Source organism: Meriones unguiculatus, chromosome 7, assembly GCF_030254825.1.
Source record: "Meriones unguiculatus strain TT.TT164.6M chromosome 7, Bangor_MerUng_6.1, whole genome shotgun sequence".
In the NCBI taxonomy this organism is placed as follows: domain Eukaryota; kingdom Metazoa; phylum Chordata; class Mammalia; order Rodentia; family Muridae; genus Meriones; species Meriones unguiculatus.
The window spans coordinates 30,155,365-30,168,758 of NC_083355.1; the positions used below are offsets into that span (position 1 = coordinate 30,155,365).

Below are 13,394 nucleotides of genomic sequence, written 5' to 3' on the forward strand. Positions count from 1 at the left end.
AAAGGGCAAAGGGAGGGTCTTCCCATGGCTGGGGCTATTGATGCTGGCTGCCAATTCATTTCAATTAATTTCTACATTTTTGTCTTGGGCATCTAACACCACTGCATTCCTTGATTTTGAGCTTGTTCTGGCGAGGCTTCCTAAGAGCATCAAGAGGAGAACTTTCTGTACAACTTTCAGTACAGTTGGAAGCAAGAATAAAAGAATCGTTCATCCATTGGTGATATTAGGACCTAAGCAATAGTGGAAGTGTTACAAATTATATTAATTATCTGGGAAATCTTCTAGTGACCCTTCCTTAGGCAACGAGGATGCATTTATTCACACCTTGCTGTACCTAGTCACTGCAGGGCTTCAAACACATCGTTTCCTATGACTGTGTTGGAGCCACCTTTGGTCTCCTGAGTCCCCAAAGTCTTATCTCTTTGCCTATAGCCTCCCACCTGCCACACCTACTATGGGACTTCCTTTCCTGCATTCTTGTGTTAGAGTGCAGAGTTGAACAGTTGCCTGAGACTAGATGGCCCTAGTAGCAAGTATTTAAGATCTGGGGGAAAACAAACAAACAGAACTTTTACCCCATGGACAGTTTATCTGGCTTGACACTGTGGGTATAATGCCTATCACCCCCTCCCTCCAGCCTATCACCTTTCTTTTTTTATTTAATTTTGTCCTCTAAATATTTTTATGTTTTTGCAGAGATGGTCTAAATGCCAGTTAGTAATAGTTTGATTTATTTATTTCCGGATTTCCTGTCAGGAGTCTCGTCATAGAGTGAGTATCTGAGATTCTGAATGGTTTAGTGAGGCATAGATTTTTCAGTGCACCTTTCTTGGGAAGTCAGATTGTATAATTGTATGATGCGTAAGCAAGTTCTCATGCTGTTGCTGCGAGAGTGGAGACATCCCTGTAGTTTTGCCTGCTGATGCTGGGCTGATGCACAGAAGAATGTAGCCATGATGGATGGAGTTGATGCTAATATAAGCCTGTGCACCTTGGGTTTATTGGAGGTTAGCTAAAAGGAAGTCGGTTGCAAGGCAGCGGATTTCAAATGTCAGGACATTTAAGAAACACTTTGGCGCGCTTGTTAAGGAAAATGTAGATTCCCCAGACTGAACCTTGAGGTTGCTGAATCAGTTAAGTGCTCTATGGATGCAGATGACGCTTATGAGAAAAAGCTGGCTGTGGGGTAATGTCTTGGCTCAAGGCCGTGATTTGAAGTAGTCCAAATAAGGTCGTTATCCGCAATGAGCTTTTAAATCCTGGTTCCGTTTATATTGAATGTGATGTAGCTTTAAACGTTAAAGGCTTAAATACATGGAACAGGAAATAAAGTTACGCCCCCGTGCTGTAAATGCTTCTTAACTACTCTTCTGCCCTTGCTAATAATGACAACAACAGTTCATCTTTATGCTCTGTAGTTACAGAGCTCCATCTCACGCATCTCATTCGCTTTTCATGCCAGCCCTGGAGGTAGATGTGGCACGTGGTTATTTTTCATTTATTAGTGGGAAAACTAAAATTTAGAAGACAAGTAATTCTCCCTTCCAATAGCTCAGTTATTAAACGGGATGCCTAGAATTTCCATACAGCATTTCAGCGTACCACATTGTACTTTTAGAGAGAGAAAAAAAAAATTATGCCTTCTTTCGCCGCCCTCTGATGGAAGGATGAACTATCCACCGTTGAAAAGCTTGATGGCCCCTGGGTGGTAGCATGGGAGTGACCACAGATGTATGTAGACTGGTGAGTCAATGGTTTTTAAAGAGCAACCCCAGCATGGAAAAAGAAACCTTTCCTCGTGTCTCACAGAAACTTTACAAGACGGGTCGGGAGATGCAGGAGAGGATCATGGACCTGCTGGTGGTCGTGGAAAATGAAGATGTAACTGTTGAGTTAATTCAAGTGAATGAGGACCTGAATAACGCCATCCTGGGGTATGAGAGGTGAGCAGACCATGTGCCCTTCCACCCTCTTCTGGGTCTAGTTTCCCCACCGGTGTAGTCAGCATTCCTTCTAGAGAACCCACCGGAGTATTCTTTCTACATCTTTTTCTCTCAATAGGAGTGGCATGGTGGATAGAATAGTTTTCTCTTGTGTGGCCACTACTCCCCAAATACCAGAAATGCTCTTCTGAGTTGAAGTGACTCAACAGACACCCTAGAAACATGCTGTTACTATTAAGAATTACTGGGACTATTTAATTGCATATTGGCTACATTTCTAACAAACAGATGAAGAGTGAGGCAAGTCTGGCATATGAAAGAAGTGAGCAGGCCTAAATTCAAATCTAGATGATATAAGAGGATATAGATTAGTTTCCTAACATTCTGAAGCCTTCCCTTTAAAAAAAAAAAATTCTATCTTTGGAGGGGTTGATTTTTTTTTTCAGAAATAAATAAAATAATGAATATTTAAAACAGCCAACACGGTGGCGGCATGTTGACATCCATTAGATTTTTTCATGTAATGCTGGGATTAAACTCAGGACTTAGTCTCTGGCAGACAGGTGCTCTCTCACTGAATTAGACTCCAATAGTTTCTACATTGATTGCCATTTTACCCCTCTTTAGTATTCCATTAAAACTTTTTAAAAAAACACAAAGATTTTTCACTCTTTACCTCCCTCCATCAATAATGAGCCAAGAGAATCAGGAAGACAAAGCCAACAGCTATACTTCATGGTCTCACATCCAGCGCCTCTTAGGGACAGCAGTTTTTGTAAGAAAGCATGACTGTGAGCCCAGACACCATGGTCTTAGCACTGGACCAACTCACAATGCTTGCTCTTTCTTGGGACATAATTCTCTAAAAGCAGAAAATTATCTAAGAGCACCACATGGTTTTCCATATTGCTGCTGCTGTCTGGTTTTCATTTGGGAGGATTCCGTTGCCAACTGTAAGACCATTGGTTAAATGCTTCCTCTGAGAAAGAACATTGGTTTATTTGGTCTAGATCAGCAAATTGGATTGCTTGGTCTGACTCAGCTCTGAACAACATGTACCATGGTGACTGTGGTCCTTGAATCCTGAGATAGAGAAATGGGGCTGCCAGGAAAGAGGCTCTTCTGCTCTTCTGCCATGAGCTCCGTGGTTTGAAGCAACACAGATTTATTATTAGTTCATACACTAAGTTCTCCTGGGTGCAAGTGAGTATCTCTAGGCTGGATTCCAGACTTCAGCAGGGCTACATTTTATTTTGGAGGTCCTAATGGAGCCTCGATCTCCATACCTTTGCAGCCAGTAGAGCCAGTAGAGTGCTATAATTCTAGCACTCAGGTTCAGGCAGGAAGATCATAAGTCTAGCCTGTGCTACGTGGCAAAACTATCTCAAAGTAGTTGAGATAAATAAATAAAATTTAATTATAAATAAAATTCACTTAGAAATTACACATACTGTACAGATTACCAATAGAGCTAGTTTCTAGAAAACAGGATTTATTAAGTGCTTTTTTTTTCCATGTTTGTATTTCCTCACAATTTTCTCTGAAAGGGTTGGTACTCTATAAACTATACAAAAGGGTTTAGTGGCTATTTTGTGGGACTGAATGCAGAGCTTCAAACTCTTATCTCTAAGCCATACCCCACTCCTGGAAAAGAGTTCCTAAAAGCATTTTCCTGGAGTTGAGAAAGAGTGAGGCTCAGCATCATTGTAGTGGCTATCAGTGTATTTGATAATGCTAGGCTTTGTGTAATAAGTGATGTTGCACTGTGCTAATTTAAACAGGTTTACTCGAAACCAACAAAGGCTTCTGGAACAGAATGGGAGCCCGAAGGAAGCCACCAATGTAAGTCATTAGAAACGCCATAAAGTAAATGACTGTGTATCTTCCTAACTATCCTTCAGGAAGCAAAGATTGCCTAAGAACATCTCTTTAAAAGGAAACACACAACAGCAGCCTGCATTGGCTTTGGTGGTGTGGTTTCCATCTTAAGTCGTAACTCCAAGCAAGGACTCGTGTACTTAGTAAGATGTGATTTATAACTATGGCCTCATGGCTAAAGTTTTCCTCAAAAACTCTCCAAAGGCATGTGTGTGGAGAGAACCATGATAAGTTGCATGATTTTTTCCCCCTAAACTGTATCTTTCTTTGCTTTGTTTCCAGACTTCCAACGAGCCCTCTGCTCCTTCCTGTGATCTTCTGGACCTAAGTCCTGTCGTGCCAGTGCCCGTGTCCAATGGAGGAGGTCTCAGCACCGTGAATGCTCAGCTGTCAGGCTTAAGTAAATAAGCACCCAGGTCTCCTCTCCCCAACAGAGGAGCCTGATGGGAGAGAGTTCTCCCTGCTTTCCTAGTTGAATGCCTCCTGACAACCAGAAGTCAGTCTATGAGAGAACTCTTACCAGGACATGCAGTCACTTCACTGCAACTTAGTTGGGTTAGATGCAGCAAACGAATTGGGTGTGTCAGGGAAGGTTTTGGAACTCGTCCCACTGAATCAGAATCCCGTGGAATTTACCCGACCCACAGAGGTTTTACTTCTTGCTAGCCAATAGTTAAATCTCTTCTGAACATGGACTTCTATTGAGATATGCCTCTGTTATACAGCATCAAATAAGGGACTAACTGATGCAGACAAAGGAATTCAGGGATTATGAGGCAAAACTGAATCGTGGTGAAATGGGAAGGCAGTGAGAAATGCAAGTTGGTGGTCCAGTTCTGCCCCCTAAACTTTGAGTCTTCCCTACTCTCTGAGGAGCAGTGGTTTCCTGAAAACATTGTGAAGACAAATGAAATGATACTTGCAAAATGCACTGTAGGCTTGGAATATCCTACCTTAGCTAACTTTTGCTATCTTCTATCCTTATTTCCAACAAGTTTTCTTATTGGTACAAAATAAGCATGATGAAAAAAAAAATCTACAATTAGAGTTCAGCCAAACCATAATTTGTTTTTCTCTTACATTTTGGTGTTTCCACAGCAAAAGTATTCAGTATTGAATTTGTGGTTTCCTTGCAGCTTTCTTCATTTCTGAAATATTGACAGCTTGTTACATAATCCAGTGAGATTTGTGGGACCACTTGCAATACAGAGTTTTTGTGGGTTTTTATTTTGGATTTTTGGTAAAAAAAAAAAAGAAAAAAAAAGATAATTATTCCCTTTTGGTGTCTTAAAATTAGGACAATTTAAGAGCTAAGAAGTGAAGTTCTATAGAAATTATAAGTGTTCACTTTTGTGCTAGGCGGAAGACATGTACAATCCTCTCTGTTTTGGATCAGTTTGAAAATCCCATATATAATATTTTCCATTTATGACAGCCTTTTTATGTGGCAAGGATTGTCTTTGTCTCTTTTTCTGTCCCCTATACATGATGTTTTTCAGTCTCTCTTAGAGGAATCCATATGATTTTATGGCAACAGAAGTCTAAATTAATCATTTTGTTTTGTTTTTAATTTTTATTAATTACACTTTATTCACTTTGTATCCCTTCATAAACCTCTCCCTCCTCCCCTCCTAATCCCACCTTCCCTCCCCCTTTTCCTTGCATGCCCCCTCCCCAAGTCTGCTGATAGGGGAGGTCTTCCTCTCCTTCCTTCTGATCCTAGTCTATCAGATCTCATCAGGAGTGGCTGCATTGTCATCTTCTGTGGCTTGGTAAGGCTGCTCCCCCCTCAGTGATCAAAGAGCAGGCCAATCAGTTCATGTCAGAGGCAGTCCCTGTTCCCATTACTATGGAACCCACTTGGACACTGAACTGCCATGGGCTACATCTGTGCAGGGGTTCTAGGTTATCTCCATGCATGGTACTTGGTTGGAGTATGAGTCTCTGAAAAGACCCCTGTGTTCAAATTTTTTGGTTCTGTTGCTCTCCTTGTAGAGTTCCTGTCCTCTCTAGATCTTACTGTTTCCCACTTCTTTCATAAGATTCCATGCACTCTGCCCAATAGTTGGCCATAGATCTCAGCATCTGCTTTGATAGTCTGCAGGGCAGAGCCTTTCAGAGGCCCTCTGTGGCATGTTAAATTAATCATTTTTTTTTAACTGCTGAAAATTGAGCATAATAATGGTAACCATGAGCACGATAAAAATCACTTAAAAAAAAAAACCCAAACAAATACATTTTATATTCTAGGTGTCAGCTCTCCAAGTCCTGTCACCACAAACAACTTGTATCCCAGTCTTCATCCACAAGTGGATTTGCTAGCATCAGAAAATACAGAAATACCCACCCTGTAAGTATGTCAGCAACACTAGGGAATGCCAGGGCATTCCAGTTCCTTCTGTAAGAAAATATGGTTTTGTGTGACACTATTTTGGGGGAGACACCAACAAGCACCTATTCACCCTACACAGGTATCACACGGCAGACTAAAGTACAGATAAACCACCAAACTCTAACATGGTGAACCGTGAGTTTTATTGGCGTTACTTACAACAGTATGGGTGAGGGGTTACTTACGGGAGCAGAAATGACTTAAAGATGCTGCAGCACCAAAAAGCATATGTGACCGTTCATGGAAGCTGGGTATCATTGTAGAACCTGCAGTTGTCTCACAAGAGGGTGTCTCTCTGCCAGGTAGCTCAGTTGTTCTATTTCTTCCAAGTACCTTAGCTAGTCTCAGCTTCTTCCAGGTGCCTCTGCTGGTCTAAGCCTCTTCTAGGCAGCATCTCTTGTCTCAGAGAGTCTCTTAGCTGTCTTTACAGCTGATGTGCTTGGAGAGGGCAGCACCTAGTGAATCTGGTCAGTTTTTTTTTTTAATTCTTTATTATTTATATTTTATTCACTTTGTATTCTCCCTATGGTACCCTCCCTCCTCCCGGCCCAATCCCTCCCTTCCTCCACCCTCTGCATGCATGCCCCTCCCCAAGTCCACTGATAGGGGAGGTCTTCTTTTCCTTCCTTCTGATCCTAGTCAATTAGGTCTCATCAGGAGTGTCTGCATTGTCTTCTTCTGTGGCCTGGTAATGCTGCTTCCCCCTCAGGGGGAGGTAATTAAAGAGCAGGCCAATCAGTTCATGTCAGAGACAGTCCCTGTTCCTATTACAATGGAACCCATTTGGATACTGAACTGCCATGGGCTACATCTGTGCAGGGGTCTTCTGGAAAAGATCATCCTGAGTGAGCTGTCCCATAAGCAGAAAGATGCACATAGTATATACTCACTCATAAAGACATATAATATAGGATAAACCTACTAAAAACTGTACACCTAAAGAAAGTAATCAAGAGGGAGGACTCTTGCTAAAATGCTCAGTCCCTATCCAGAAAGGCAAAGAGGATGGACATCAGAAGAAGAAAAGAGGGAACAAGTCAGGAGCCTGACACAGAGGACCTCTGAAAGGCTCTGCCCTGCAGACTATCAATGCAGAGGCTGAGACTCATGGGCAACCTTTGGGCAGAATGCAGGGAATCTTATGAAAGAAGTGGGAAACAGTAAGATCTGGAGAGCACAGAAACTCCACAAGGAGAGCAACAGAACCAAAAAATCTGAGCACAGGGGTCTTTCCTGAGACTCATACTCCAACCAAGGAATCTGGTCAGTTTTAGTGACTTCCTGAAGCTATAGATTTGATTACCTCCTGAGCATAAGGAGAGTCCTTGGAGGATGGAATGTCAAACCACCCGTAGAAATCCTACTGTTTCACCTCCCCTTAAACATCCGGTGTTTTAAGGAACCTCCCTCCAAGATGGAAGGGTTTAAATCTTAGAGGAAACGGCTATACAACACCTGGTATAGAAAAGTAGAAACTTCACAGTCAGACAGACCTGTGTCAGAGTCTTAGCCTTGCTCCCTTTTAGCAGTCTAACATAGCATGAAATGCTTAGCCACTGTGAGTTGTCATTCTCCTCTAAGAATATTTCTTAGGAGTCTCACAAGGGCCATAAAATGTAAGTGAAATTCCTAGCATAGCACTTACTACACCCCATAGTAAGCCTTCAACATGTCTGTTTCTCTGATTTTGTTCATGGTCAGTTATGGGAAGCACAGCGACAAAGGAAGACAAGGAATGATTTTGGTGAGAATAACTGCACTAATTTCGTGAAAGGCCTACAAATAGCAGTGCTCTATGACTTTGTTGTTTTTATGTAATTGTTTGCAAAAGGTTTTTGTTTTTTTTTTTCCTTTTGATTAGTGTCATGATCAGTATTCCTTTTGTACAGAAGAGAGGACTGGGCCATAGGAATGGAACTTGCCAAAATCCACATAGTAATTAGCAAGATCACCAAAACAGAAAGACCAGTGGCTCATAAGGAAATATCAGTAGCTCATAAACATGTGAAACAACCTTCAGATTTCTTACAGAACTGTCAGTAAAACACCAGTTGGTTGACTGACTGATTTCATCTGTTTTTGTTTGTTTGTTTTTTCTTAGAATGCTTCATTCTATCACAGGCTGACCTAGAACTCACTAAGTAGCCAAGGCTGGCAGTAAATCCATAGTAATCTCCCTACCTTAGTCTCCTCAGTTCTGGGATTATAGCCATGAGCCATCATATCTGATTTAGGTATTTTGTTTTTACCTCTGAGATTGGCCAACGTTGAAGTGTTTGGCTGTAGAGATACAATAAAAAAATTAGGTGACTTTATAAGGGACAAGTAACAATATCTAATAAGCTTCACACTGCATTTACTTTGGACCCGCAGTCTTAAATTAGGAATAGGCAGTAGCTGTTTTCCTGTTGTCCTGTTAACTTTGCAGGGTAACATGAGAATGAATAATACAGAAAATTTGCCTTGCAGCAAATGTCTCCGTGTAACGCTCTAAAACAACCAAATCTCAGCTTCTGGTGTTTAGTTATACTCCACTGTGCATAGGATTGCTAGGATGACTGTTAATGTCACATAGTGAACTTGAAAATGCAGATCATATGTCATTTGCTAGGCCCCATAGCTTCTGACTCAGCAGGACAAATCTTTAGTTCTAGCAAGCATCCCAGGAAAATTGCAAACCCGTGTTTGCTTAAAACAAAAAGTGGTATTAAATAGTTATTTCTCTGTAGATAGTGTACTCTGCCTTAAGTTTTTTGGTTTTTTGGCTTTTCGCCTCCTTTAATTTTGAGCAGTTTATAATGTGTGGGTATGATTTCTTTTGACATATCTGTGTAGGGTTTTCTGAGTACATTAGTTTCCTATGGCTACCATTACAAACGCCCACAAAGTAGATGGTTTAAAACCACAGATACTTATTATCTCATAGTTATGCAAGCCAGAAGTCTGAAATTAAGTCTGTCTAGCATTTTTTTTTTTCCAGTAACAATCTGTCCTCTGCCTCTTCTTCGTTTTGGTGACTTGGTATTCCTTGCCTTCACTGGTTTATTGGCCGTTCCAAATTCTGCCTCGATCCTCTGGGCCTTTTATGTGCAACTAAAATCTCGCTAAGCTTATCTAAGATCAGTGGACTTGTCGCTCAGTCAGACCAGCCAGGTGAAGATCCTTAACTGCAGGCGTGGAGTGCTCTTTCCTGAATAAGACAACACAGGTTCCAGGCATTACGACTTGAACGTATCCTTTAGGAGAGGGTGAACAGTGTTTAGTTCACTGCAGGCCCTCTAGAATCTATGAGTTTGTCTTTTACCAGGTAAAACTACTTTTCAGCTGTTATTTCCTCTATTTATTTTCAGTGCTACACACATTCTGTTTTCCTGCTGGAACCCTGGTAACAGCTGTTGGATCTATGTCATCTCCTAAGTGTTTTAGGGCCTCTTACTTAGTCTCTTTCACTCTAGTTCAAACTGGACCATGTCTACGATCTACGTTCAAGCTCACTAACTGTACTGTCATCTCCATTTCACAGCAGTCAAACTGATTCTAAGTTTGTTTCTAATGTTATATTTTTCATTTTAAAAATTTTCACTGTTTTTTTATGTTTTTTACTTGTTAGCTGATACTTTCCTTTTTTTTTTCTATTTTAAAAAGTATTACTGACTGCTTGCTTCTTGGAATATTTGTCCTCCAATATTAGCTGCTTTAAAATCTCTTTGTATAACTCTGGCATCCATGTTCTTTTGGTATTCATTTCTGTCTGCTGTCCTCTTACATTTTTTTTCTGTTTCTTTATATGCCTAGTCATTTTGAATTATACCTTTGGCAATTTTTTTTTACTAGTATATGTTTGGTTTTGGTAAAATGCAATCTATGTTGACACTTTGATCCTAGTAAGCAAAGAACTTGGTTAGATTCACTTCAGAATTTCTGCCTGCCTCGTATATACGATTCGAAAGTCAGCTAAGTTTTAGAGCCTATGCTGTGCTGTTCAAATCTGCCCAGGCATACAGCACCCTTGGTCAGTCAGTAGCCGGTTGTGTCCAATAATGATGATATGAATATTTTGACATCATTATGGTGATCAGCTTCACAACATTAGCAGGTCAACCTTAGGGTTTCATAACAACTTTGCAAGATTGTTTTCCTGAATTCCTTCACCTTGTGATTTCTCTGATGTCCTGGAGTTCCCTGTCTTTGTTCTCTGGTTGTCTGATTATCTAGTTACTTTATCATCATTCTTCTGCTGCAATTGCTCCAGACGGATGGTAGGAGAAAAAAACAAACAACCACAAAAAAACCCCAGCAGTTCTCCTCATGCTTTTGCAGTCACAGCTCAGCCAATTGGAAAGGCAGTTTCCCTCATTCAAGAGTTTTTAATCTCCTGCCATCCCTGTTGCCTCTGGAGCCATTGCAGCCAGCCTGGGTTTGGTTATGTTTGGGATGTGAAAGTGGGTCAGAGGCAGCTAGGAGTGTCTTTCTTCCTCCCTGTATGCAAATAGTTGTTTGTTTGTTTGTTTGTTTTTTGTACTGTAATCATTTCTGCCTGTACTTGGGGAGCAGGCTGCATTCAAATGAAGAGAATACAAAAAAGGGTAAACTCAGCAACAGTATACTGGTACTTAAATTTTGGTCTTCTCAGTCAACCTGCTACTATTTTCACATTCCTGACTAGCTTCCTTTCAGTTTTTTTCTTTTTCTGTTTTTTTGTTTGTTTTGTTTTGGTTTTGGTTTGGTTTGTTTTGTTCCCAGCTCTTATAGTGGCAATCTGTAAGAGTAATGGGAGGAAAAAAAAATTTTTTTTCCTACTCCACTTTACCCAGAATGGGAACTCTCCCATGTTCCCTAACTTTTGCTCAGCGCTACTTCTCATGTTTCAAGGTATAATGAATGGGTGGGAGCTATGAATGGACAGACTGATGAAGGCTGTGCTTGCACTGATATACTGTGCACACTTCAGAGCCTCAAGTCCGCTACTGCCAAGGACTGATGCATTTGCCGTTTTTGATGTTGAGTTTCATGACCTGACCTGGAAGGCACTAAAACCAAATGGCAGTTGTTACCGTTTTGTGAGTTTGAAGTGGGGTGTCTTCTTGTGTAGTTTGAAGGTGTGCTACAGGCTTTATTTTCAGACCAGGAAGATCATCTTACTTTTTGCATTTGTGTTCTCACGGTAGGGTAATCATGCTGTTATCACACTATCCTAGGTTTGCCCAAAGGACCAGCCGAAACCTTGCCTCAAGTCACACGTATGATAATGTGAGTAACAAAACCCTTTTGCTAGCAGTTGGCCTGGTCAGCAGATGATCACGACCCGAAGTACTGCTTGTTGATTCTTACGCTCCGCTCTGTGTGACTTTGGGGTTGACACAGCCATTGTTGGCAACCTCAAACTTTCGAAGATGGACAAATTTTATTTTACTTGTCTTAGATAAGCTGATTAGCAATCGTGATTGTATAATTTCACTCAGTGGTATAACACCTGTCTAGTATGCACAGGCCCTAAGTTTGATCTCCAACACTGTAAGGAGAGAAAAAAACAAAAGTTATAGTTCCTTTAACATGGTTTATGTGTAAAGATTCCAAAGTGGTTCATCTCTCCCTCTCTCAACCCTTTTGAAGGTCACCAGTGTCTTTCATGTAGTCACACTTGTGCTTCAATTTCAGTCCTAGCCTTAACAATTAATCTCTTCCTCTTTTGTGTATATATGACTCTCCCATACTCCTTGTTTCTCTCCATTTCTTTTCATAGCCTCTTCTCTCCTGATATTTCAGTGTTGCAAACCCCATGACTAGACTTTCCTCTCTGTCTTATCTACTTTCATTCCTTTAGGGTCTTTTGTTTCTCCCTCTTTCTCCTTTTTAGATGGGGTCTCATTTAGCCATAGCTGGCCCTGAACTCTGAAGCTTTATCTCTTTACCATCTAAATAATCACTCTGCCTAGCTTTGGTTCCTGCCTTAAAAGAGCCACAATTTGACAATCCACAGACTTTTATGTCCAGCCTGGACACAGCTCGCTGTACTCAGAATTCACTGTCACTTTTGTGTTTACTCACCCTTTCCTTCCCAGTAACTACTCTCAACCAGCTCTTCTAGCAGACTCCGTACCTCACTAAACAGTCAAGCTCTGGCAAAGATCACTTAAACTTGTTTCCCCTTCTGCTTTTAAAGTGTCAACTGTCCACATCTCACCTCTCCACTTTCATACTCCAGTTTAAGTGATCATACGGAGGATACTGTAACAACCTCTCCAGGCTTGCTTTAAGCCTTTGCCTCCTAATGCTTCTCTCCAGCCCCATCCCAGACTACCATCTACTCTTACGGAAAAAAGAAAGAAACCCAGGAAGTCTCCTTCAGTCATGCCACTCATCTGCTCAAAACCCACCTGCTTTTTGTCCTGTTTTATTCTGTAAGATCCTGGAATGCAGATATTACCCCGCCCGTTACTTCTCCTGCCTGACGCCCGACTTCGTGGCTCACTATGTTTCAACCATGTTAGCTTTTGCTGATTTCAGAGCCCAGAAACTTGTGTACCCTAAAAGTCAGCGCTCTGCCTGAAGGTCCCCAGGGCTGAGGCATTCCTGTGACCAGGCTGTCGGGGCAGGCTCCCACTCTGCCTCTGCCTTTCTTCTCCCAGTTACCCTGCTTTTACCACAAAACAGGCCAGTGGATGATGATTTCCATTTCTTGTCTGGTACATCAGGTGCTCCGTCTGTTTATTTCTGGTCTTAACAGTACCTGGTAGCCAAAAGGTAGATGTCTAGGACTTACTTCGTAGGATTAAGGAGGACATTACAGGAAGTGCTTTTGGTTGAGACAGGGTCTTGCTGTACGGACAGGGTTAGCCTCAACTTTATCATTTTCCTGACTTAGCCGCTCAGTTTGTATCTTTATTTGGGTGGGCTACCTAAACCTAGATAAAGAAGAAATTTATCTTTCATAGCCTTGATTTGATAGCATCACTGCATGCCTATTTGTAAACTGAATTTCATTCCTGTTCAAGGCTGAGATTTCATATTCAGGGTGAAACAGAAGCTAGATTGAACCACAAAAATTGTGATTCTTCCTTAAAAACGTTATTTTAAAATACATTTTACATTTTAAATGGGAAATGGAACACAATGAGCACGAAACGATGCAGAAAAGTAGTCAATTTTACAAGTAGTTATTACTTTAAAATGAAAGT

General features: G+C 41.2%; 1 protein-coding gene across 2 annotated transcripts in view; it reads left to right on the forward strand.

Annotated features, from left to right (window-relative positions):
* The window catches only part of Tom1l1 (target of myb1 like 1 membrane trafficking protein), a 42,087-nt gene that overhangs the window by 23,436 nt on the left and 5,257 nt on the right, over window positions 1-13,394 (forward strand). For both annotated transcript variants that reach the window (XM_060386985.1, XM_060386986.1), the window contains exons 8-12: window positions 1,813-1,946; window positions 3,728-3,788; window positions 4,107-4,224; window positions 6,075-6,174; window positions 11,415-11,466. In XM_060386985.1, coding sequence (XP_060242968.1) covers window positions 1,813-1,946; window positions 3,728-3,788; window positions 4,107-4,224; window positions 6,075-6,174; window positions 11,415-11,466 — 465 coding nt within the window. The remainder of the gene's footprint in view (window positions 1-1,812; window positions 1,947-3,727; window positions 3,789-4,106; window positions 4,225-6,074; window positions 6,175-11,414; window positions 11,467-13,394) is intronic.